Genomic DNA, 24,723 nt, shown 5'->3' with positions numbered 1-24,723 from the left:
TGATCGTTTTCGATTTTACAATCTATGCACAAATTTTCGTCGCTAGGCAGTGTGAATTTCTCTTTCGTGTAGTATATAAAAGGGACATATCTATTTGACATTCTGACCTGTGCAAAAAGCTCACATTTCTCAAAAAAAGGTTTTATTTGCAAATACCAGTTATACTCGGGATTTAGGTTTTTTTTAGTAGATAGAGTTTGAAGTTTACCAAAACATACTATAGGATAACGCGTGGACTCCATAGAAAACATTTTAATAAGCCATGATATGATTAAGCAAAAAATTTTATAAGAGGTATGCAAACGGCCGGTTTCTAATCTGATAGCATAATTAGGAGTGTTATTTGGAAGATGTAGTAATTTCTTAAAAAAAGAAAGCTGTACTCTCTCAACGAGTTCCATGTAGCGGACGCCCCAGACTTGTATACTATACAATACGGTACTTAGACATAGACTTTCAAACAATCTCTCATACGTCGCCCAGGCGTTTGCTTTCGAATTATAAACAATTTTTAAGGTAGCACCTATTGCTGTATTCCCCGAACTTACCGCCCTTTTTGCCGCACATGAAAAAGAACCAGAGTTGCTTATAGGAATTCCCAAATATATAAAATTATCCACAACTTCAATTTTTTCTGATCCAAACAAGAAATTCTTAAAGCTCACTTTTTTAGTTTTATTTTTTTGAAAGATTAAAATTTTTGTCTTGTTTACATTGACTACCAGCTCTTTTTCTTTACAATACAATCTAAGGGCTTTGAGTTTCCTACTCAGTTCTGTCGGAGTATCGGCAAAAAGGACAATATCGTCAGCATATTCAAGCGATATTATATCACAATCCTTGTTTATCGTAAAGCTTCTGCAACCATGATCTAAGAGATAATCTCCAAAGTCATTCATAAAAAGAGAAAAAAGCAACGAACTTAAGACCTCTCCCTGGAGAACGCCTCGAGTGACCCTAATTGGTGGAGTTGATTCTCCATTATTTTTAACAAATACTGTTGCAGACTCATATAAGTGTTTTATGATATTTATAATTTTCGAGCTAACCCCTAGTTTAAATAACCTTGACCAAAGCTTTCCATGATTGACAGAATCAAATGCCCCCTTAAAGTCAATAAATGCAGCATAAATCGTTTTGTATCCTTGCGAGAAGCTGATCTGTACAAGTGAATTTAAAACAAATAAATTGTCAGTGCAGCTTCTTTTCTTGCGAAATCCTGATTGTGATTCCGGTAGAAGTTGCATTTCAGTTGTCCAGTCTGTTAGTCTGTCATATAGTATCTGTGTAAATATCTTGGCGATGCAATTGACTAGAGTTACAGGTCTGTAATTTGTAGGATCACTTCTATCTCCCTTTTTGTAAATCATAGTCATACACAATTGACTCCACGAGTTCGGCACACGCTCAGATGTAATTATTTTGTTAAATAGACATTTAAGATACTGAAGACAATTCTCAGGGAGCCTCTTGTAAAAACCATAGCCTATACAATCAGTTCCAGAAGCTTTACCTTCCTTACACCTACGCAAACTCTTTACAATTTCGTCATTGGTAATCTCAGAATCCAGAAGTACATTCAGCGTTGTTGGTCCATAACAAGGAGCATTAGAATAGTTCACCTCATACATATGTTCAAGAAAAAAAAATTGAATACGAAGAACACACAAACAATTCAAACTATTCCGCCACAAATAACCCATTGCCAGCAAAGAAGAACTCAACCACAACAAAATAAACACCTCCCTGGAAATAATTTTTTACGTTCAGAGAAACAAATGCACCATAGTGAATCCTCTCCAAAAATTATTTTTTGGAATGTCCACGGCATAAGTAATCGCAATTATATGGAATACGGTTTTCAAGAGGAAGACATCATCTGCTTATGCGAGACATGGATTACGTCTAAAGTGTCAACACTCTATACATCTGTCGGTGAGAATGAATCTATATACATCCCGGCCGTCAAATGCCCGGCACAGGGCCGTCCCAAAGGGGGACTTTTAATTTGCTTTAATAAAAAATTTTACAAACTTGACGTACTGAAAACTGATGACAATTTTATTTTTGTTAAAGTAACGTCTTTAAATTTTGTATTTATACTTTGTTTGATTTATTTTTCTCCTTGTAAAACTTTGGATAATAACTTGAATACTTTTAGTGAATCTTTATTTTATATAACTTTAAACTACCCAAAATTGCCATTAATTCTGGGCGGGGATTTTAACTGTCGTGTAGCGGATCTAAATCAGCTGGATTCTGCACTTTTTCTTGAAACTGCGTTCACTCCGAACCGCTCTTCCATGGACATGTTCCTCAATGCTAGGGGTAAATTGATTGTAGATTTTATGGAAAAGAACTGTCTTGTTTTGTTAAATGGCCGATCACTAAGTGATTCCCCTGCTTGTATAACATGTGAAGGTCCTTTTGGTTCTAGTATTGTTGATCATGTGTGGTGCTCTCATGACGCATTACCTTTTACCACTGATTTTTCTGTTTTGACAAATTTTACAATGTCTGACCATTTCCCTGTTGCTGTACATTTGCTACCATTTTCTTTTCCACATCATAAAATTTCGAAGAAGAGTAATCAAAATATTAAAATATTGTTCGATGCTTCAAAGTCATCTACTTTTTCTCAAATGATATCTGAAAACATTAATTTAATTCCATATAGTGAGAATATAGATTTTCTAAATAATAATTTGATAACTTGCATCATGGAAGTGGCCGAGAGATTGGGAATGAGAATTGTAGCAAATAATGGAAATAACAATAAAAAGAAGGAGAGCAGACCATGGTTTGATCAGGATTGCGCGATAGCCAGAAGAACTGTAAACCAAATACTTTATCTTTTATTGTTTAGTTGCTGTGTTAACTTTAAAAAAATTTGCAAACGGGCCGGTTTGCCCCACCCCCTGGGGTAAACTGGACCGTTTGGTTTTTTATTTATAATATTGCATGTACATAATCTACAATAATAAACAAGTTGTAAATCCAGATGTTCATTACATGAACATTTTGCTTCCTCTTTACGATCAGCAAAAAAAATTTGCTTCCTCGTGGAGGAAGCATTAACGATAAATATATTTCATTTTTAAATCATTTTTAATACAATTTAACATTTATAAAATAAAGTGCATTCGTCTTAATAGAAAGAATAAAATTTTCTTATACAGTAATATGAATCTAAATAAACAAAAAAAATTTTTAGTAAAAAAGTGAATTTTTCAAATTTGATTGTAATTAATTCTATAATTTTCAATAGAATATATACTTTATATACATCAATCGATTCGTCTTGATGCAAAGAATAAGATTTTTGATTTATTCTCCATAAATAATAACATTTTATTGTACAGCAACATGATTTTTAAGAAAAAATGAATTTTTATTAAAAGTGCAAATTTTTTGTTTATGATTGGCTTTAATTCTATAAATTTAAATACAATATATACTTTATATATACCAATCGATCTGTCTTGGTGCAAAGAATAAGATTTTATTATATATTAACTTCAATAACCAACTTAAAAAAAATTTTTTAGAAAAAAGTCAAAAAAAAAATTTTGTCTGAGAATTTTTTAAAGTCTATCAATCCACTTCGAGATATTTTTATGATAAATATGCCTGTCAAATTTTAGCCAAATTCGTTAAAACCTCTTCGAGTTATCGTGTTCACAAAAATCGGGATCCACACACACACACACACATCCATACATACATCCGGACAATTGTTCAGGGTCTTATATAACATAGTCCTATATAGAAGAAAATTTGTTAAAAGGATTTTTAAAAATTTTGTAAATTAAACGACTACAAAGCTTCCTCACGAGGAAGCAAAAACATAAAGAATCATGTAAACAAAGGTTGTAGTAATGAAAATAATAATACGAGATTGAATTTTAATTAAATAAATATTTTTTTTAATAAAAAAAAATAAATATGTTTGTCATTATCAGAGAAACAATATTAAAGGGTCCAATTCTTATTGGAAGACAATTATTTTTCATTGTAAGTTAATATTTTAATGAAAGAAACATTTTATTTAAACATAATTTTTATGAAACTTTAATTCAATGGAAATATCCTATGGCCGGTTTGCCCCAGAGGCCCATTTTGAGAATAAATGTTTGTCAAAAAAAAACGCTTTGCAAATTCATCAAAGTTTTTGGTGGTAAATATTCCTGAGGTGTGTACCTTCAAAACCTAAGACCTAATATTTGGAAACATTACACGATTTCCTCAGAATTTCCTTAAGAAAAAATTCGTAAAAGTGTAGAAAAAAACTAAAAAAAAAACTTTTGCTCCCAGCGTTGCACAAACAAAAGTAAAAATTGTCAAATTGAAAAAATAAGGTATACTACACATGGTTGTTTCAAATTTCTAAATAGCACTTTTGACAATTTCGCCATTTTGGAGATATTGACCCCTGACCGGTTTACCCACCGGGCCGGTTTGCATCACTCTCCCCTAAGTTTAATTGAGGATTTTTTTAAAAATTATTTAAAGTTTTAAAATTTTAATTATACCTAATTATTAACAGACACGATTATTTTGAAAAGTTGAAGTACATTGTTTAATTATAATTAATTCTTCGAAAGAATTCAATTATTTTCAATATTTTACTAAAATTCTTTGAATCAATTAAATTATTTTTAAAAACTGTAATAAAATTCTGGGATGAATTTAATAATTGTTTAAAAATAAAATAAAAATTTAAGTACTTTGAAAATTTCCAATTAAAATTATTAAAGAAACTCCATTATTTTTAAAAAAATTCAATTATTTTCGTCAGTAATAAAATTCTTCGCAGGGAATTGAATTATTTTTAAAAAATTTAATAAAATTCTTTGCCATAATTCAATTATTTTCAATGCATTTTAAATAAATAATTTTATCATTGGTCCATAATTATTATAAAACATGAAGAAATCGATTTTATGAAAAATTTTCTCTTATTTGTCACATACAGTCATGTAAAGTTGGCACTACTTTTTTGAAAAATCAAAAATTTTACAAGAGTTCTGGTCACTACCAATAGTTCTAGAGTTCTCTAACGATTATTTAAATAGTTCTGATGATTAACAATAAAAAAAGCGACAATGAAAAATCATAGTGCTAACTTTGCATAGCACTATTATTTTTGCAAAAAAGAGTTCTGACCTAATATTCTGAAAGAGAATAAAGAGTTCTCTACCAAAAAAAACAAGAGTTCTGCAAAATTTCAAAAGTTATTAACAAATTAAAAAAAGTTATGAAAATAATATTTTGAGAGTTCCGAATAGAGTTCTGGCATCGTCATAAAGAGTTCTATAAGTATTTCTAATGAAATTTTGTTTTAAATCCAAAATCAAAAAAAGTTACGAAACTTTCAAATTTTCATAATTTTGAAAAATTTTGAAATTCAGAGTTCTAAGAGTTCTGAAAAGAGTTCTGGCATCGTCATAAAGAGTTCTATAAGTATTTCCAATGACATTTTGCTCTAAATCCAAAATGAAAAAAGTTACGGGACTTTGAAATTTTGAAATTCAGAGTTCTGAGAGTTCTGAAAATAATTCTGGCATCGTTATAAAGAGTTCTATAAGTATTTCTAATGTCATTTGCTTTAACTTCTAAATCCAAAAAGTTGTAAGACTTTAATTTTCAAGATGTTAAAATTCAGTGTTCTAAAAGTTCTGATTACGGTTTTGGCATCGGCATAAAGAATTCTTCAAATACATAATGCTAATGAAGTTTTGATGGATACTTAAATGCCAAAAAGTACAGTATTTATAAATTTTTGTAAATTTCGAATATTGTTATTTTATTGTATTAATTAAAAAAATTGTTATATAAAATCCAATTTTTCAGAACTCTGAATTTTTAATTTCTAAAATTTTTGAAAATTTTACAATCCTGTAACTTTCGGATTTTGGGTTCAGTATAAAGTGTCATTAGAAATACTAATAAAACTCTTTATGGCGATGCCACAACTCTATTTGGAACTCTCAAAATATTATTTTCATAACTTTTTTTAATTTGTTAATAACTTTTGAAATTTTGCAGAACTCTTGTTTTTTTTGGTAGAGAACTCTTTATTCTCTTTCAGAATATTAGGTCAGAACTCTTTTTTGCAAAAATAATAGTGCTATGCAAAGTTAGCACTATGTAAAATTTTTGATTTTTTAAAAAAGTAGTGCCAACTTTTGCATGACTGTCTCAAACTGGTTATATTACTTCCTCATAGAGGAAGTATTGTAATACCAAAATTTTTCGAGTTCGATTTTTTGACTTATATCTTTATGTTATTTGACCTCAGAAGTTCAAAAATGACATTTTTGAAAAATGTCGTTCCGTATGTGTGTGTGTGTGTGTAAACATCACATTTTCATAAATATCTCAAAATCATGAAGAGCTTTTGGGTTGAATTTTTTTTAAATTATAGATCTCACCTGCAGACATAAAATGAGAGTACTTTAAGATAGATTAATAAAGTTTAACTAAATTTTTTTTGGATTTTTAATTTTGCAAAAAAACGTTTTATGCCCATAACTTTTAACCACCTATAAATGTTTTTCCATAATTTTATAGAGTTTCTTTAGACGCATCTTTTGAGCCCTAATTGAACATTTTCTCAACGTTTTTGTTTGAAAATTTTTGTTTAACTATTAAAATATTATAACTATCTTGTAGGGTATTTAAAAATACATTGATTGACCCAAGATTCAACCACTTTTACCATATTTATAAAAAGTTATTTATATATTTCAATTATTATTATCTCTATGAGGAAGCAAAGTGTTCATGAAATGAGCACCAAAATTATAAAAAAAATATACAACTTGGCAGCGGTTTTTTTGTCAGTAATATTGGTCCGTAAAGTCCGTATTTTTAAATACTTTCACTGGCTCGAGCCCTGCATTATAAAAATCAAAATAAGTTGCCCTTTTTACTAAAAATTGTGGTATTTTGTTGCAATGTTTGGAAGGAAAGTCGAAAAAGTCTCAATTTTCTTAATTTCCCTGACAAAGAAAATTTTTTCATAACATTTAGGCTGACTTAACTGAGAAAAATTTTGTTTTAATGAGTCATGGAAATTTGATCATTTATCACCTGGAAATCATGGAAAAATCATGGAATTTGTAAAAACTCTGTTAAATTAAATCAGACTAATTTGACTAATTTGATTAATTTCCACAGATCGACCAACTTTTATGCTCGAGTTGCGAAAATCCGCAACAGCTCTCACGGCTCTACAATCACGAGTATGCGAGGCAAGGGAGCAACAACAAAATCTCGTGGCGAGTGCAATTCAACGTTTAAAATGGGCCGCTGGAGCGAATCCGGCCTTAACTGAAGTAATGTCCGCATTTGATAACGCCGTGTTGACATCATGTGAAAAACTCACGCGACAGCATAATTTAGCAGCAATGATTGTAAACACCTGCAACTCCATATTGCATTACGAGGCATTGAGAACAAGAACATCGGAGAGTGTATCAAGTGATGGGAATTTCATGAAACTGGTAAGACATTGGGAGGAAAGTTGTAAGTTGACGATCAACTTAACAATAACAGTGACAATGATTGAAGAGAGTCTTGTTGAATTATTACAATTGGAAAACACTGTCGATGCAAATTGGTTAAGGCAAGCAGAGAAATTAATTTCGGATGCGATTGTTGATACGCAAAAAGAATTGCAAGAGAAACAAGATGCACTTGTCAATATACATGAGTGCTTAAGAGAGCAAGTGGCTAATTTACAAACTGTTCTCGCTGAACATCATCGACTAATGAGCGAGGTTCGTGTTTTATTACGAACAATGGCGAAGCAGGAGAATATTGTTGGATTGCAGGAATTTTTAACAACCTATCGTTCATTCACCGAGAGTATTTCCTCAGTTGTCAAAGAATTGGAATCGGAAAATCTTGACTCATTGCGTGCGGTTGCTGTGAAAGGTGAATTGGATAATTTAGCACTGAAAATGCCAGCCTTGTACGAGGAACTGCTTGAATTTGCGAACGAGCAGAGGACGATGCTTAAAGCAGTTGATCGGGAGTCCAGGAAAGTAAAACTCATCAGACAGGATAGTGTGTGTCTCAGTCCCAGGAAGGGAATTCCATTGGTCAGAGATCCAACCACGGGAAAAGGTTTATTATTATTATTATTATTATTATTATTATTATTATTATTATTATTATTATTAAATTATTAATTAATATAACCTTTTTTTATTGATTTTATTTAATGTTTTCTTAAAATTTACAGCTGTGCAAGAGAGGAATGCGTATGCCTTGAACGTTTGGCGTCGCGTGAGAATGAAGTTGGAAGGACGTGACCCGAATTCATCGAGAAAGTATACAACACCTGAACAGGTTGAGTACGTGATCCGCGAGGCTCAAAGCTCAGAGAACCTGGCCCTTCTGTACGAAGGTTGGACTCCATGGGTCTGAGAGAGAATGGAAAACGGCGTTCATCGCGCTGTTGGGCTCAACTCTTATTCCACATGGTACTCAATCTTGTGCCAATAACTGCTCTTCGTTGAAAGGCAAAACAACTGTACGATCAGGGTGATGAACAAAAACAAAAGCCTATTAACACCTGGGAAGAAGAGCTTCTATAAAATACGGGTTCAAAATAAAACAAAGCAAAAAAAAAAAAGAAAAAAATGAAACCAAGGTTTATTCCCGTGCTCCTAAGATGGAACATCTCACGAGCTAAATTATAAACCGCTCCGAGGTAACAATTCTAATGATTATATCTCAAAAAAACGGTTGAAGCGTGCGCTGAGAGCTTGGGTAGTTCCAAGAATCATGTTTTTGATCTAAGGAACAGTAAGTAGTTGACATCGCCAAAATATATCGCAACAAAACAAAAATTATGCATTTCCATATACAATATTAAATTGTTTAATAATAATGAAATTTTCAATTCAATCTTTATTGACATTTTAAAAATCTTAAATTTTTAAGAAATAGACGTTTGTTTAAATTAGAAATATTTCTAATGAGAGGAAACTAATTGTAATGTTCATTGTTTTCATTGTTTTCACAAGCAGTACAATATTACGGAATATTAGCGATAATGCGATGGGAATGGCGATGATTATTCGACGAAACTGGTTTCGTAAACACAGCATATTTCTGCTAGTTGTATCGATACATCTGGGTGGATACTATTTTTTTTATTATTAATTTTCTTTTTAAATTCATGATGAACGTAAACTTGCTGATTTGTTTGGAATAGAAATTTTTTTTTCTTTACTTTTCTAATTTGGCTGAAATATTTTTTAAGAATAAAATTTCTAAATGATAATTTTTCTTCTTAGTTAAAAAAATCGGCGATGAAAATTATCTTTAAAAAAATAACTAAAAAAACACATTTGTTCAATAAAAAAAATTCATAAAAAATAATTTTTTAATAATTTTAAATCAAATCCTTTTTTATTTTAAATAAATAATAAAATTCTTTTAATCACCTACAAATCAGCAAAAAATCAGCTTTATCAAAAAAATATTATAATAATTTCTTGTAAAACTGCTTATTTAATTTACAAAGCAGTTAAAATGTTATTAAATAATTTTAGAAATTAGTCATGAAGTAAATTTATCAAATTTTTATTTTTGAGTGTACTCTAATTAATGTTATTAAATATATTTTTTCCTGGCGTTTCTAAATTCGCTCAATCGGTTCTTCTTTTCGATTACTTTAACATTACTAAAATAACTATAGGTTTAGACAGGCTGTTCAGAAGTTTTTTCAGTCCTATAATCAAAGAGTGGAAATTTTAACTTGAACAGCTCGATACAGTCTACAATAGATGTAGTAATCTATTTAAATATATTTTTTATTCAGAGAAATATTGTTTGCCTAAAAAGAGAAAACTTGTTGAAATAATAAAAAACAAAATTTTTTTGATTTTTGTCCATATACAGAAAAGTAAAAATGACAAAATTCATTTAACATGATTAAAATAGTGGAAAATTCATTTTTTAATTAATATATCTATACAAATAAGGGGTTGGAAAAATTAACTAATATTATTAAATAAAAAAATAATAAATTAATTTCCTATTCAGCAACAATTCGATAACGTAAAAAGTTGGTAAATATTTTTATTGTTATTAATCGCAAATTTTATTTTGTTAATTAAAAAATTCCACTGATAACATGTTTTTTTATTAACAAAAATTTTATAACCCAAAAAAGCAATAGATTTCCATTGGAAAATATTATAATTTTATATCATTCGCAAGTTAAATATTTACAAAATTTAATAATAACTGTACTTCGATAAAACTTATTATTTCAATGGAGGCAACAATTTAAAAAAAATTATATTGATTGATTCGAAATAAATTTATTAACCATATTTCCAAAGTTTTTTTTCCATTTATAGTACAATCATTATCACAAGATATTCCCTTACATCGTTATAAAGTTTATAAACCATTTTTTCTTTATTAATAAAATTCATTCTTTTAGTTTCTCTCAAGTATTTTTTTCCACTTTTTCGTTATTTTTTTACAGTCTTGAAATAAACAACAATTTTCTTAAAATTACAATAATTATTAACTACATCGTTTGACGAATTAGGAACCAATAATTTTTAAGTAAATATACTTGTAAAAATTTAAAATTTAAATATTATTTCTTTCTAATTTACATGAAAATTAAAAAATTTAATATATACAATAACTTTGATTAATATTCTATACAAAACATTTTATTATATAATTCATGGACCTTTTCTTCTAAAATAAAATTTTAAAAGCAAAGACGAAAAATAATTGTAAAAATTCAAGTTAGAAATTAACAATAAATTCCAAATATTTAAAAGACTTACTTCTATTTTGGAATATGAGTTTGTAGATAATTTTCTTTTAAATATAATTACAGCTAGTTTAAATATTCATCTTCTCAATAAAAATTTATGTTACTGTAATTTTTACTTAGAATATTGATAAAGAGTAACTGCACTTATAAAAGCATATCTACAAATTTGAATATATGCAAACAGTATAAATTTTTACATACATTTTTTAACTACATATTAATACTTTTTTTTTAAATATTACACGCACCCAAGAAGATATATGCTGAATATTTACTATTTACAAAATTATCTAGTTTTCTTTAAGAGACTGACGGATTTTGAGATTTCCGGAACGTAATAAATTTAAAGAACTTGTCTATTTTTTAAAATAAATTTGAGATTTTTAAAGAAAACTTGATTGTTAAATATTAATTGAAAGCATTATTACCTATTAATTAAAAACGTTAAATTAATATTAAAAATGTTATTATGTTTAATTTAATCAGATATATTATTTATGAATTATAATTGAAAACAATTACAATGAATTAAACGTCTCAGAAATCTTGAAATGAAAAATATAATTTGAAAAAATTGTTTTGATTTTTAGTCACTTCTAATAATTGATATAAGGAGAATTTCAGTCAAGAGATAAAATTGTTACCTTTCTTATTTTAGATATCTCTTTTGAGAAGTTGATCAATTTGTGTTTTGTACATTTCTTTGACGTCTTCTAAATCCAATCGAAGTTCTTCATTTTCCTCCATTTTTTCACCGAACATTTGTAAAAGAGCGTCATATTTGGTTTGTACATCATTTAAATTTTCATTTAATGCCTCAACTTGAATGAATTTTGAATTTAATTCCTCTACTTTTAATGATAATGAAGACAACTCTATATTTAATGTATCTCTCTCTGCATTTCTTCGCGATAGTTCCCACTGCAATTGTTGTATCTCACCTGTGAAAGAAAAAAGAAGAATAATTTACTGTTTGCATTTTTAAGCGATTAAAGATAATTTTAATTGAATATATTAGGTCTGCCTAATACATATCTTATCTTAAACATGTACAAACCATCTCGTTGCTTCAATTGCGATTGCAAATTTTCAAAAACTGACGTACTGCTCGAGCCTGCTCGAAGACTTTCGTAAACATTTGGAAATCTCCCTGAACTACTGTCAAACATTGGATCATTAAACTGAAAAAAGGAAAAGAAAATTGTTTACCAAGTAAATTGAAAATAAATTAAACATATATAAATTAAAATAACTTACCACTGGCCAAATACTATTGACACTGCTCATTGAATCCCTTTCAATACTCAACGTTGGACTCAGTCTATATTCCTCTTCGACACTTTGTTGTTGCTCAATAATTGTGTGACTTTTTCTTTTCTCCGCATCAGTTGCTGCTTTTTCCATTGACAATTTATTTTCCAATGAATTAATTTCTCGCTTTAATTCTTTCACTTGATTCAAATGTGTCTGCTCCATCATTCTTATTGTTTCTTGATGTCTAAAAAGTGGAAATATTTCAATTGAATAATAAATTTGGTAAATATTTCAAAATAATAATCACAATACGTAGTAATAATTCTTTTCAAATTTTAAACCTTATAGATAGTACAGTACAAAAGTAGCCCAGAGAAAATGTCACTACGACATTAATCGCAAATTATTTTGCGTTGAATATGAACATTCTATCAACAAAACAATTTTGGGGTACTTCAGTTCTAGGGTTAAAGCGGAAAGTATTAAATTTGCGGTTTTTAAGTTAACTAATTTTTGAATATTTACTTAAAATGTTTTCAATTTTATAACTTTTAGTATTAGTAAGAGAAGCCCCTTCTCAGAAAGCGAAAAGTTGACAATGAAAGTAGGTTTTACGTCCTGCAATTTTATTTTTAAAATTTTTCTTTGTTTTCTGTTATTGTTTTTAAGTAGAAACAATTAAAATAAAAAATAATAAACTTTCTTTTCTATTTTTCTTCTAATCCTACACTTTTTTGTAAACCAACTAAACATAGCCTTGGAATGCGGAATTCCCAAAATTCCCTGATTATTCTAAATAATAATAAAATAATAAAAGCATCAAGTTTAGTTAGCGTTCACTCCGAGTCAGGTTGAATAAGAAAAGAATACATTTAACCTGATTCAGAGTGATCGCTAACTTGATGTTTTCATTATTAATGACGATCAAGTGATAACATCTTTATCTATATTTATAAATGTACATACTTAATATTTTCTTCAACGATATTTTCATTTTTTGTCTTCAATTCATTCGTTAAGTCTTGAAATTTCAAGCGATCTTGTTCCTTGGAATGTAATTTTGTTTCTAGAGAAGAAACCCGTGATTTCAATGTTAAATTATCTTCTTTTAATGATTGATCAGTTTCAGTCAAATTCTCCAATTTAGTCTGTAATTCAATTATTTTTTCCGACATAATTTTCTCCTGTTTCATGAAAGTATTCGTTTTTTGTAAAAGATTCGCCTGTAATTGTTCCAATTGCCTTAATAATGGTTTGGTAGCTGAAGAAACTGATTCCGAAATCTCTTCACTTCTAGTTTCTGACATCTCCAAACGCCTTAATAATTCCAAGTTTTCTTGCTTTAAATTTTCCTCCTTTCTAAACAAAAATTCAATTAAGTCTTTAGAATATTGGACTAATAACAATAAATATATTAGATTCTTAAAAATTATTTTAGAAATTTACTTAATGTACACTTCTTCCGTTTGGCGCAGTTTTACTCTTAAATCTTCAACTTGGGCTGAGAGTTGGCAAGAATCACCAGCAGTGTCCATGGCCTGTTTTAATTCATCTTCTGAAGATGTTAGTTTTTGCTTTGTATCCAAAAGCTCCCTGGGACAAAAAAGAAATTCATTATACTTTAAATTCGGAGTGAGAAAGTTAATCGTTAATCATAATATCGTTAAAGTATTGAAAAAACTCACGTTTTCGCAGCATCGAGACTTTTTTTATAAACATCCATTTTATTCAATGAGTGATCTAATTTTTCCTGCAAACTCAAAACCTCCTTTTCCTGTTTTTTGTTTTTCGCTGTTAATGAATGTACAGCTTCAATTTGGCTTCTTTCGACTTCCTCTTTCGCGTGAAGCGACCGCTTCAGTCTGTCTAATTCCAAACCCTGTTCTTCGAGTTGTTCCCTAAAATTTGTTCAATTTTAGCAAATGACATAAATTATTTTCTGATAAACTTACTTACTTTTGATTCTTTAAAGTTGACTCGTTCTCCTTTTCTTTAGCACGTAATTTTTTAATAATATTGCTGTGCTGCAATTGTTGTTTACTGAGTTTTTCTCCCTCTTCACGTAATTCCTTGATGACTTCATCTTTCTCGGCGTTGATCGTCGACATTTCCATAGACGACAATCGAGTTGCTGTCTCTTGTTTCAATTGCTCCAGATGTTTTCTAAGTAAATCACGATCTCGAATTGCCTGTTGAAATTTTCTCTCTAATGCCGAAAGTCGCTGTGTATATTCGTCCGTTAATTGCGATAAATCTTGATTTTGTTCCACGTGTTTTTCAACGTTGTCTAATTGTCTAATGAATGATAAATCAAAGTCAAATATTTGGTAATCTGTTTATTATTATTATTAGTAAAGAAGTTTATTAAAATGTTAAAAAATACAAACTTTTTGAGACTATTATTTTGATCGTGTAATTCCATATTCATTCTACTGACGTCAATAAGTTTTGATTCACGAGCTTCTAGAATTTCTGTCATTTCCTGAATGCGTTTTAATAATTTTTCTATTTCTAAATTTGTTTCATCAGAACAAATGCTTATTTCACTGAGTTCCCGCGAATGGCCCCTTGTTTTTAAAGCCTTCGTTAATAAATCACTACTCTTGTTCAGATGCAGTTTAGCTGGACTTTGTCGTGATTGAGTGGAACTCGAATCGCCATTTGGACTATATGAACAAGAAAAAGTCGAAAAAGGTGAAAATCAAATTATTAAGTAACTTTTTTGCTTCTTAAACTACCTGGATATTATTTCAATGTCGCTGGAAGTTGTAGTTTCCAACTCATCACCGGATGTGTGTCCGCTAGTTTGGTCCGAGCCGATTTTCACCAAGTCTGAACGACTGAAATTGCAATAGCTTTTATTAATTTTATTAGTTTTCTTTGAGTGAATTTTATATAAAGTATTTATTACCTTTCAGAAGAAATTGGCGAATTTTCCCTGGGTACATCGACACAATGTCTTTCAGTGTCACTAGTGTCACTCTTTTCGTACATCGCGTCGGCCAACATGGATTTAACATACGAACTGGATGTCAATGGCGCTTCGGCAACTTTTGTCTCCGCATTTCCGATTAATGTGGCATTATCCTCCGAGCTGCTCTCAATTAAAGTACCTTCGCAACTTGAATCAGTCAACATCAGATATTGATCCGGCACTTCGGCACTTTCTGTTTTTGAACCCTGAATTGTTTCCTCATAAACTTCTGGTTCTGACGGTTCGATCGTTGAACTTTTCACCGACTCGAGATATTCTTGTTTTCTTATTGGTTGAGTGGTTATCGGCTCCAGCGGTAGATGTAAATTATGTTTCTCCTTTAATGAATCCAAACTAATGTTGAGAATGGTCATGACTGTTGTTTCAGAGGCGGAGGTATAGGAATCTTCGGCGAGACTCACTTCGTCGGACTCGTCGACGTCGGGAGCAGGTTGAACCTTTTGCACTGAAGAATCGATTTTACATTGAAAAATTGATGTTTTCGCTTCCTCCATTGGTGATTCGTAGGGTGAAATGTCTGAACCATCTTGTAAACTGTCAATTGCACTAGATGACGACTTGAATTGTCTCTGTTCTGCTGGTGACAAAAATGGACTACTGTCGCCTAAAACTTCTACTGAGCTCGGAGACGTTACTAAACTGTCGGGTAAAATTTCAACCGATTCAGAAGTCACCCTTGGGTCTGGCAATGACAGACTTAAAGATTGACTCACAGAATTTAATTCAGATTCAGGAGTTGTCGTGCAATCCGTATTCGGCTGTGACCCAAGAATTTCAACACTGTCAGAACTCTTCTTATCACTTTCGCAGGAAATAATTGATATTCTCTTTAAAGCGTGATTCACATCGGATTTCTTAATATCGGTATTTTTCTTCTCACCGTCAGAATTGGGATCACTTGGGGAAGGTGAAGGTTTCTCAAGATCCTTCTTATTGTTTGTTGCTTGAATTTCTTCATTTGCGGATGTTGGATTTAATTTTGTTGGTAACCGTGATTCGCTAAAAGACTCTTCAGCTAGACTATTAGAGACTGAAGTTGATGATGTTAGACAATCAAATGATTCTTGAAGAGATTTCGACTGTTTTATTGGCTTTGTTAAAGCTAGATTATCAATTCTCGAATTTTCAAAGAATGATCCAGTGAAGCTTCCCCACATACTGCTCTGCTGCTTTTGTTGCTCCGAACTTTGTTCAGTTTGCTCAGTTTGCTCCTCACTTTTCAATCCCCAGGTCTCAAAAAAGTCTGTCATTTCAGGCGGAGGAGTTTGTGACGCTTTTTGCTCCTCATCTTTAATGTCCAGGGCTTTGTCTATTGTTTTTTGAGCTTCTTTAAGTGCAGACTTTGCCAGGTTGGCGAAACCCGAGGCATCGAACCAACTCATTATGCCTCATATCTGAAAATAATTAAAACCATTTTCACTTTCTTATTTATTGAATTTTCTTTAAAGCAGTTAAAATATATAGACGTGCAATTTGTATTTTAATGCTCTTACATGTGATTAAAATAACTTAAAAAAAGGAATTATTTGAAATTTGTAAAAGCAGAAAGTGAGGTTATGTTGCAATATTTTGAATGCTATTATTAACCCATTAAATAGCTAAGCTATTGTATAGAAGGAAGCAAAATAGAAAATAATCGACAGATAAATAGAAAAATTGTAATGTGCCTCTAAAACACGTTGGAAGTAAATCTTACTTGGAAAATTTGACACTTTTCACTGTTATGAGTTCTGATATGTAAGGGTGGGGTTATACCTTTTTTAGCAAATTATGTTGTTTAAAAGTAATTTACAACTCTCTGCTATACATTTTAGCATATAAACCTAGTTGTTCTGCACTTAAACTGAAAAATATCAACTATATTTTTGAAGAAAATGCTTGTTTATATTCGTAACAATAGCAGCCGACAAAAAGTCGACTCGACTCGACTCGTTCTCGTTTATCAGCCGTGATCAGTCGACATGTTGACGTTGCACGGTTACGACGTGTTTTCCGTTTGTGCGTCTTTCAAAAAAGGAAAAAAGTGGGAAATACATTAAACTATTTAAATGATTGCACTTCCTGCCTCGACAATAATATAAAAGATAACTAATTATTGCAACAAAAAAGTGTGTGAAACATTATTTATCCTTCAAAATTGTTTAAGAGACATTTCTCGCCACAAACCGGCGTCATTGCGTTAAATCAAAATAAACGCACATAAAATAAAGTTCTCCAAATTATCAACATTAATTTGTAATTAATTAGTTCTATTAATATTATTTATGTTTATATTGAAAAATAAACATAATCAAATAGTTTTTTCTGAATTTAAGGAAATTAGGGTTATCTTTGACGTTTGTCTTGCTGTCAACAATCATAATGAAATATCATTATGATTTGGTATATGAAATATGTATGGAATTTTCATTTAAGAAAAGGAATTTGAATTTTGCTGAATACTGTTGCTTATGATACTTATAAATTAATTGAATATTGAATTATGAAGCAGTGTTACAGGGGAAAATGTGACATTTTGGAAAGTTGAAGTGTACTGAAAATGACTGAAAATTTAGGAAAAGTGGGATCATTTATTAAATGTAGTACCATTATATGATTAAATTGGTTTGACTTTTGTTTATTAAGTGATTGTTAACTATTTTGTTATATATATATAGGCGTACAAGTTTAAGTTCACTATTAATGGCCTTATTCACATCTGCTCCAGTGGCGCAATTGGTTAGCGCACGGTACTTATAAGACAGTTTACGTGAGCAATGCCGGGGTTGTGAGTTCGAGCCTCACCTGGAGCATTTTTTTTATACCTCACTTTGTTAATTTATATATCATTTTTTTATTTTTTATTAATCGACTTTTTCCACTTTTTTCTTTGCTTTAAAATTGTTTCTACTGTTTTCTCAAAAAACAAAAACATTGGGAGTCCCCCTAGAAAAATCATTTTTTCGTTTTTTTTATATAAAGTAAATATTGTTTTTTAATGTATTAAATTTGTTTTTATCAATTTATTTATGTTTCAGGGCGAGTCGATTGAATTCTAGTATTGTAGAACGGCTTGAGAGTTAGTGAAATACCCTCTAATTTGGCACTTCACTTCTGAATAATGATAAAATTAAGCCATTGAATTTTCAAGAAATTACGCTAGAAGCTTTAAAAAATACGAAACTCAAATTAATTCTTTAACCCGGGAAGGTACAATATTCAAATGTTATATATTCATATTTTTAGAAAATTATATTTATGTAATACACTATGTATAGTCAGTACAGTGGTGCAAAATTATTAAAAACAACTATTTATGTACTTACATGAAAATAACTCTTTTTGTAAAGTTTAAAAGCGAACTGCATTTCATAATCACTTTCCAATTAATCGATTAGTATTGCAAGTTAATACCCTATATAACACTAAGTATTCGTCTTTCATTTATTTTATAAAAACTAGTAATAATCTACTTAAACTTATTTAACTTGCAATTTACATTTTTAAAAGTTTACTGCTAACTTACTGCTCAACTTACTCTCAAAATGAGAAACAAATGCAAAATTTATAAATTTGATTCGAAATTTGTTTGTAATTTAATTTACTAAATTATTATTTAGTCCAATAAATAGATAAAATGAAATGAATCATTTATTAAAATTGTCGAAATTATTTCTAATATGCTAAAATTAATGAATTCTAAAATCAAAAAAACTCATTATAATATTGCATCTAATCGCATCGTCAAGTTATTAAAATTCAATAGAGTTGACTATTTCAATCTATGTGATTATTTTTTCTTTATTTTAACATTAAGTTTTATTCGATCTACTTTAGTTTAATGCAAAAGGGTTGCGAAGCTCTCTCGTTATCCACAAATGAACATCTGGGTCAATAAGTGCTGTTGTAGGAGATGAAAGATTTTTTGTGGGACGAGTTTGCTGTCGCTACAACGCAGAAACAGATTCATGTTAATTTCTTTGTTCTATTTTTATAATAATAATATTTTAATAAATTGTAGATTAAACTCATCAGATAATGTTTCTGACATTTCACATTTCTGTGATTGATTATAACTTCATCGGGAGGTTCAACAATGAATTCATTCTTATTATTTAATCATTTTGAATTTAATTTCTTAATTTAATAAAAATTTTTTTCAGATTAGTTGCTTCGAATAGAAATATGTAAAGTGTCAAAAAGGACAATGAAACACGTGCATTTTCTACAAGAGGTGTTAATTTTATTTGGTTTGGGTGTATACATAAGGAATACAATGTCACAGTAAATCTTATGAATAACAATTTGTATTTTATTAAGGATGATCGGAGGTAAGGTTTTAATTTAATATTCGTGCAACGCTAAATGAAAATAAAATGCTTTCAGTGCAAAATGACTATCATTTAACAAAAATTATGACAATGAAGCGTTTGATTTGATCTTTTCTTTTTGTTCTTGCTACAAGTATTGATACAAATGATTCATGAATTCGAAGAAGGTTATTATTTTTAATTTCTTTTTCTGTCAAAAATGAGACTTTTCTCTTCATTCCCATCTTATATATTTTTATTTTTATATTTATTTCAAAAGAAATAACACATTTTATTTCTTTCTGTTTTTAATTGTTTTTAATTCAATAATGTCTTAAACATTCTTATAAGGAAATAATTTCCTATTTTCTAGAATAAAAATCATAATTTATTGTAATTGATTCAACATATGTTGCAATTAACTTTCAACATTGCACTTTAATTTTTTACCTTTATACAATTATAAAAGAATTATGATTTTCAAATTTATTAAAATAAGTTAATTTACTTTTCATTTATACAAGTTCTCAAACTCAAAATACTATACCTAACAAATAGTCATTTATTTTGAACTTTAAAAAGTAATTCAATTTCTCTTATTTAAAAATTTAATCAATGGCTTAACTCGAAATAAATGATTTATGCATATAGTTTAGTAATTTTTAATAACAAGTAATATAAATGAAATATAAACATTGGTTATATGCTTAAGAGAAGATATTGAGATAATTTCGTAATATTTCTAAAATTTAATAAGAAAGTTTTCTTGGTGATTTGAGCACCAGCTCATTCTTTTTTTATTTTATTTATGAATTATCTATGTGTTATTTTTTTAAATATTTTCCAACTCTGACTTTAAACAGTGAATATTCTAATCTTACATATCTCATCACAACAAGTTTTTTTTGGAGTTTGATTTTATGAGTACGGCACTCACGTACAATGTGTAATTCTTACAAAATAAAAATTATCTTCGTCACTTTCACACCTTTTCTTTTCTTTTTTTTTTTTGCAAATTTTCTTTGTAATTATAACACGTTTATTTCTCTTATAATAACTTTTATACCTCTCCGTTAATATTTGCACCATGAACTAGTTTAATGATGTGCAAGTATAAATTTTATTTATTCGCTAAAAGGATTATTCCTTTTTGTTATTAAAAGAAACAAATGGAGAGTTACACATTGAAACTATATTTGATGAAATTAAATAGGAATCTTATTACAGCTATCACTTAAAACAAGTGTTTTGTAAATTCTAAATTTCTGATTGTTGAAAAACTTAATCGAAAAATCTATTTGCTTTTTTAAAAATAAATATGAGATTCCCTTGAAAGTTGAGAGTGATTTAACAATGTACGAAAAGTTTCCTTTGAAAAATTGAAGACTTTATAAAAACGGCAGTAATTGGCACACTCGTGTAACAATATACATATTGTGTGTTAATATGTGGTGTTAGTATGTAAGGCAATAAACCTTTGGGTTTTATTTCTCTTCTTTTATCTGTTTAATATGTATAAGTGTAAAAAAAGGATTTATGTTTCAGAATGTGCAAATAGGTATTTGTTAATGAAGAAATATTCTGTGTGCATCACCGTCGAAAAGGAAGACGAAAATGATAGAAATAATGTCTTCTATATGTAAGGAAAGAATAAAATTCCTCTCTTATATTTGAATAAGAAGAAAAATATTTACTTCTTTTTTTAATTGCCATATTTTCATGGAATAATCTGACTTTTTTTTTATTATTTTGAGCTTCTCGTAAGAGGGGGGAAATTCAAAGAGAAGAGGAGAATCGGACAACTTTGGAATTAATTTTTCATTTGTGTCACAGCCAAGACTGGTGTCGCAAAAAATCTGTTTTTTTTTGTGGTATTTCTATATCAAAATAGACATATCACTCGCGATTTTCGGAGTCTTCTCTTTAAGTTTCAAAGGGACTATATTTTTTTTCACGGCCTGGAGATTTAAATACAATTGAAAAAATAGCCTTAAACAATTGTTAAATACTATACAATCTGACAAACTCGTCAATTTCAATTCTCCGTTTTCTTTTTTAATACATACAATAACAACTCTCGATTTTCTTGAATGTTTTCCTATTTTTGTTTATTGAATTCTTTACTTTCGTTACTATATAGTGAGAATATTCATTGAATCGAGATAAGGTCAGATAATCTTTGCGCGATATAATATTCTATATTTTCTGTCTTTGCTTATACTTTCCAACGCTACAGCACCTACGATCATGTTTTTTAATTAAGTTAAATTAAATAATTTCTATTTGCAGAAAATAGGTGAATATTTGGAAATATAATTTTTTTGTAATGAGGAAATCGTTTCGACTCAATGTTTCCTCAAAATTCAAGAACTTTTTGAAATTAAGATTAGTTAGAATATATTTGTGACGCACTCCCAAGAAAAGTACATAAGAAGCATTTATTGAATATTTTATTTTACTTTTACTCCAAAAATTATAAACATCTATAGAGTTGTGCAAAAAGCTCGATCGAGTATTTCAAGCTTTTCGTTTTTCTAGCAGAGCTGAGCAGAATCAATCCGAACTTGAACCAAATTCCATCCGACACGTGCAGTATTAAACCTAAAATAATTTTGAGCACTTGAATTTTTCGAGCACTCAAATGTTTTTGAGTAACTAAAACTCGAGCCCGGCTCGAGCTCGACCATGCTATTCGAGCTTTTTGCACATCTTTAATAACCTACAATTTTTTGCTTTTTATACACCTTTCTTGAGAGCGCATCGGATTTTTAGTTTTTAAAAATCGTATTTTAAGCCAATTTTCATGAATTTATTCATCTTTTGAATAACTTTTACATTTTTTTCAGAAAATCCTATTTTGTTAATATGGAGAGAGAAAGTTCTTGAATGGAAAGGACTGACCTTTTGAAGAGTTCCTTTAAAATCTTGGCTAAAAATGTCTTCTACTTGCAAAGGATAAATTATTTGTCGATAAAGAAAACTTTTTCTGACGACCCTGTTATTCTTTTTGTGTTAAAGATGCAATTAGAATTTTTTTTGCAAGCACTCATGGTTGATTTATCTACACTGAAGAGAGAATTTGTTTGGTGAGAGTCCAATGCACTAGAAAAAGATTACTATCATCTTGATCCTGTCATCTGAAAATGGTTTTGAGAAATTCAGTGGACGGTGAAGCACAGAATAGTTTCGCTAGACGGTTGTCTCCCGGTCGACGTGAATATATTCCACGTAACCGGGATGTTGCTGTCAGGATGCTCCACCCAATAAAGTTTCTTCCGTCGGCGCTCTTCTAGGCTTGCACTTTTTCGTCCCTTTATAATGAAGTCTTTTTGCGCGTGTCTTTGATCTGAAATTAGAAAACGAAATAAATATTAAAAAGAAGAAGAAGAAGAATTTTTTGAAAATATAAATTTCTATATCCTGATGGAAATTGTGATTCTTGCTGGAATATCAGCATCTCGACGCGATACGTTCTAGTTGTGATAAAACACTTGGCCTCGAGATATCTTGCTAAGGTTCTGGATTAAGGTCACTGACGCCCTCAGGCTTTAAACGCTAAAGCACCATACCAATTTTTCTGTTCATTGTTTCACTGGCAGAAAAGCCTGTGTTTTTATATCGATTCTGCAATAACTCTAAGAATTCTAGTTTTTCAATCTTTATTAAACTAATGTAAAATATATATTTTAGTACTTGTACAGAAAAACAACTAGTGTTTTTTGTGTAGAGAAAGAAAATTTATTATAAATGCTTTTAAGCATCGGATAATACCTCGAATATAAGCTGTCGTTGAATCTAGCTTTCAAAGTATTATATAAAACCCTCCCCGAGTTCTTAAGAGCAACACAAGTTGTTCTCGAGAAACTCATGTTCCTAATTTCTAAATGCCACGAGAGAAGGATGATTTTTTAAATAAATAATTTGATTTTCCAGTTACCTGCTTATCAGGATAGCAAGTAGGCACGCAAAGGCAGAGGCAATTCCAGCGACTCCAGCGACCACCATCCACATCGCTGAAGGTAAAAGTCCCAACAATCTAGCACCACTCCCACAGTTGGCTTCATCGTGACCCGAGGGACAATGCACCCTCCCATCACACCACAAACTCGCTGCAATGCAAGCCCCGAGTTCAGGGCACTTGTGAATGCAGTCGCCAAAGAGACTCGTGTCGTTTTCGACGCCACGTTCAGGAAGACGCAGTTGTCGCCTGAGTGCCGATCGGCTTTTGGAGATCTCGAGCCACGAAGCTGCAGCTTGTCCCGATTCGCGAGCTATGAATTCGACGAGTAGAGCCGGCGGCCTCGGAGGTCCGGGCCACTTTCCCTCGGCGCGACCCAACCATTCCTCGGAGAAGACTTGCACGGTGAAGTCCTTCGCTCCTGGCTCAGCGGGGCAGACGACTTTGAGGAGCTTCGGTGGCCAGCCCGAGTAGAGCAGTATTCGATTGGTCGTGGGACACTTGAAACTGTCGCTCGATTCGAGGACTGACGGCGGCTCCAGGGGCAGCAGCCAGCCCCACGTTAGAACGAACAGGGACCTGTTGTCGCGCGCCTCCACCAACCAGGGAAGACCCTCGCAGTAAATGTCTGGCCGTGAGAGCGGAGGGGAGACGAACCTCAATTCACCACCTGAAACAATCGTGTCACTAATAAAGTCATTCCATTCTTTCCATTTCGTCATTTTCTAATTTTTGGCAAAAATTCAAAATACCTTCTCCACGAACCCTTTGCTTCCTGGGACACTCAGGCGCTCGGATGAGTTCAAAACTGGCGTAGAAGAAGAGCGATTGGAAATCTTCATACGGCGCTTGCTGGTCAACGAAGAAGGTTATTTCCAAAGCCCGTCCCGCTGAAATATGGACGAGGGGAAGGTTCGAGGTGTTGTCACAAAGACAAGCTCGAGGAAGTTTGACGTCTCGCCAAGGCGCCTCGTAGAGAGTGAACCGCGTCTCCCGACTGCCTGCGTCTTGGACACATCTTGGACGTCCGGAGTGTGGGTCGGGTTCACTCGTGCAGGACGTCGTCTCGCCTAGACTCACATTATGAATCGTCAGCCGCACCCGCTCCCCTGGACCGGCCTCGATTCTGTAGCGGCAGTCGAGTTTCGTGGACCCTCCGCGGCCGAACAGCCGCACGTCGTGTGGTGACGCCACGTCCCCGCTCTGCACTTTGCGCCATATCCTGCTGCACGGCCCGTCGCCCCAAGGCTCGCCTCCTTGCAGTGTCGAGATGAATTCGTACCGGGCCTGGAATAGGAGCGCTACTTCGTCGAGTTCGATGTGGCAAAAAACTAAGCAGGGTAAATGACAAAATTCACGATTACAACGAAACAAAATCGTAAATTAACCATCTCGAGAAAATGATAAA

The 24,723-nt window shown here is 31.1% G+C and overlaps 3 protein-coding genes, 1 long non-coding RNA gene and 1 other non-coding gene across 9 annotated transcripts in view; 3 read left to right on the top strand and 2 right to left on the bottom strand.

The window, feature by feature from the left end:
- The window catches only part of LOC122502356 (serine/threonine-protein kinase SMG1), a 33,865-nt gene extending 24,684 nt beyond the window's left edge, over window positions 1-9,181 (top strand). For all 4 annotated transcript variants that reach the window (XM_043612374.1, XM_043612373.1, XM_043612376.1 and 1 more), the window contains exons 15-16: window positions 7,183-8,133; window positions 8,252-9,181. In XM_043612374.1, the coding sequence (XP_043468309.1) occupies window positions 7,183-8,133; window positions 8,252-8,436 (1,136 nt within the window). In that variant the 3' untranslated portion in view covers window positions 8,437-9,181. The remainder of the gene's footprint in view (window positions 1-7,182; window positions 8,134-8,251) is intronic.
- A 1,146-nt stretch (window positions 9,182-10,327) lies between these two features.
- On the bottom strand, window positions 10,328-16,989 carry LOC122502357 (TATA element modulatory factor). 2 transcript variants are annotated; one of them, XM_043612378.1, is made up of 11 exons: window positions 16,765-16,989; window positions 14,985-16,462; window positions 14,812-14,913; window positions 14,461-14,739; window positions 14,030-14,368; window positions 13,759-13,971; window positions 13,520-13,666; window positions 13,040-13,432; window positions 12,077-12,317; window positions 11,877-12,000; window positions 10,328-11,760 (listed from the first exon to the last, which is right to left on the bottom strand). In XM_043612378.1, exons 2-11 carry the CDS (start codon window positions 16,448-16,450, stop codon window positions 11,474-11,476), a joined length of 3,591 nt encoding a protein of 1,196 aa, XP_043468313.1. In that variant the 5' UTR covers window positions 16,451-16,462; window positions 16,765-16,989; the 3' UTR covers window positions 10,328-11,473. The 2 variants fall into 2 exon arrangements, with proteins under 2 accessions (XP_043468313.1, XP_043468312.1); XM_043612377.1 differs by having other exon boundaries at window positions 16,824-16,982.
- A 199-nt stretch (window positions 16,990-17,188) lies between these two features.
- Window positions 17,189-21,695, top strand: LOC122502362. The gene is made up of 3 exons (XR_006301631.1): window positions 17,189-17,797; window positions 18,086-18,257; window positions 19,211-21,695. It is a non-coding gene; the product is annotated as an uncharacterized LOC122502362 (long non-coding RNA).
- Window positions 17,769-17,860, top strand: Trnai-uau. Its single transcript is given in 2 exon segments — window positions 17,769-17,806; window positions 17,825-17,860. It is a non-coding gene; the product is annotated as a tRNA-Ile (tRNA).
- Window positions 21,696-21,843: 148 nt separating the features above from the next.
- Window positions 21,844-24,723, bottom strand: part of LOC122502358 — a 152,157-nt gene continuing 149,277 nt past the window's right edge. The window contains exons 3-5 of the mRNA XM_043612379.1: window positions 24,068-24,602; window positions 23,295-23,985; window positions 21,844-22,703 (exon numbers count right to left, since the gene is read on the bottom strand). Of these exons, the coding sequence (XP_043468314.1) occupies window positions 22,604-22,703; window positions 23,295-23,985; window positions 24,068-24,602 (1,326 nt within the window). The 3' untranslated portion in view covers window positions 21,844-22,603. The remainder of the gene's footprint in view (window positions 22,704-23,294; window positions 23,986-24,067; window positions 24,603-24,723) is intronic.

This window comes from Leptopilina heterotoma, unplaced genomic scaffold (genome assembly GCF_015476425.1).
Source record: "Leptopilina heterotoma isolate Lh14 unplaced genomic scaffold, ASM1547642v1 Lhet_228, whole genome shotgun sequence".
Lineage (NCBI taxonomy): Eukaryota > Metazoa > Arthropoda > Insecta > Hymenoptera > Figitidae > Leptopilina > Leptopilina heterotoma.
The sequence above is the reverse complement of the archived record's forward strand: the minus strand, read 5'-3'. Positions and strand labels throughout refer to the sequence as shown.

Bases quoted from the DNA above. Each gene is read 5' to 3' on its own strand.
- LOC122502357 (XM_043612378.1), bottom strand. From the start codon at position 16,450: ATGAGTTGGTTCGATGCCTCGGGTTTCGCCAACCTGGCAAAGTCTGCA. The intron at 13,667-13,758 runs GTGAGTTTTTTC...TTTTTGTCCCAG, and splicing joins AGTCTCGATGCTGCGAAAAC to GGAGCTTTTGGATACAAAGC. The intron at 13,433-13,519 runs GTAAATTTCTAA...ATTTTTGTTTAG, and splicing joins ACGGAAGAAGTGTACATTAA to AAAGGAGGAAAATTTAAAGC.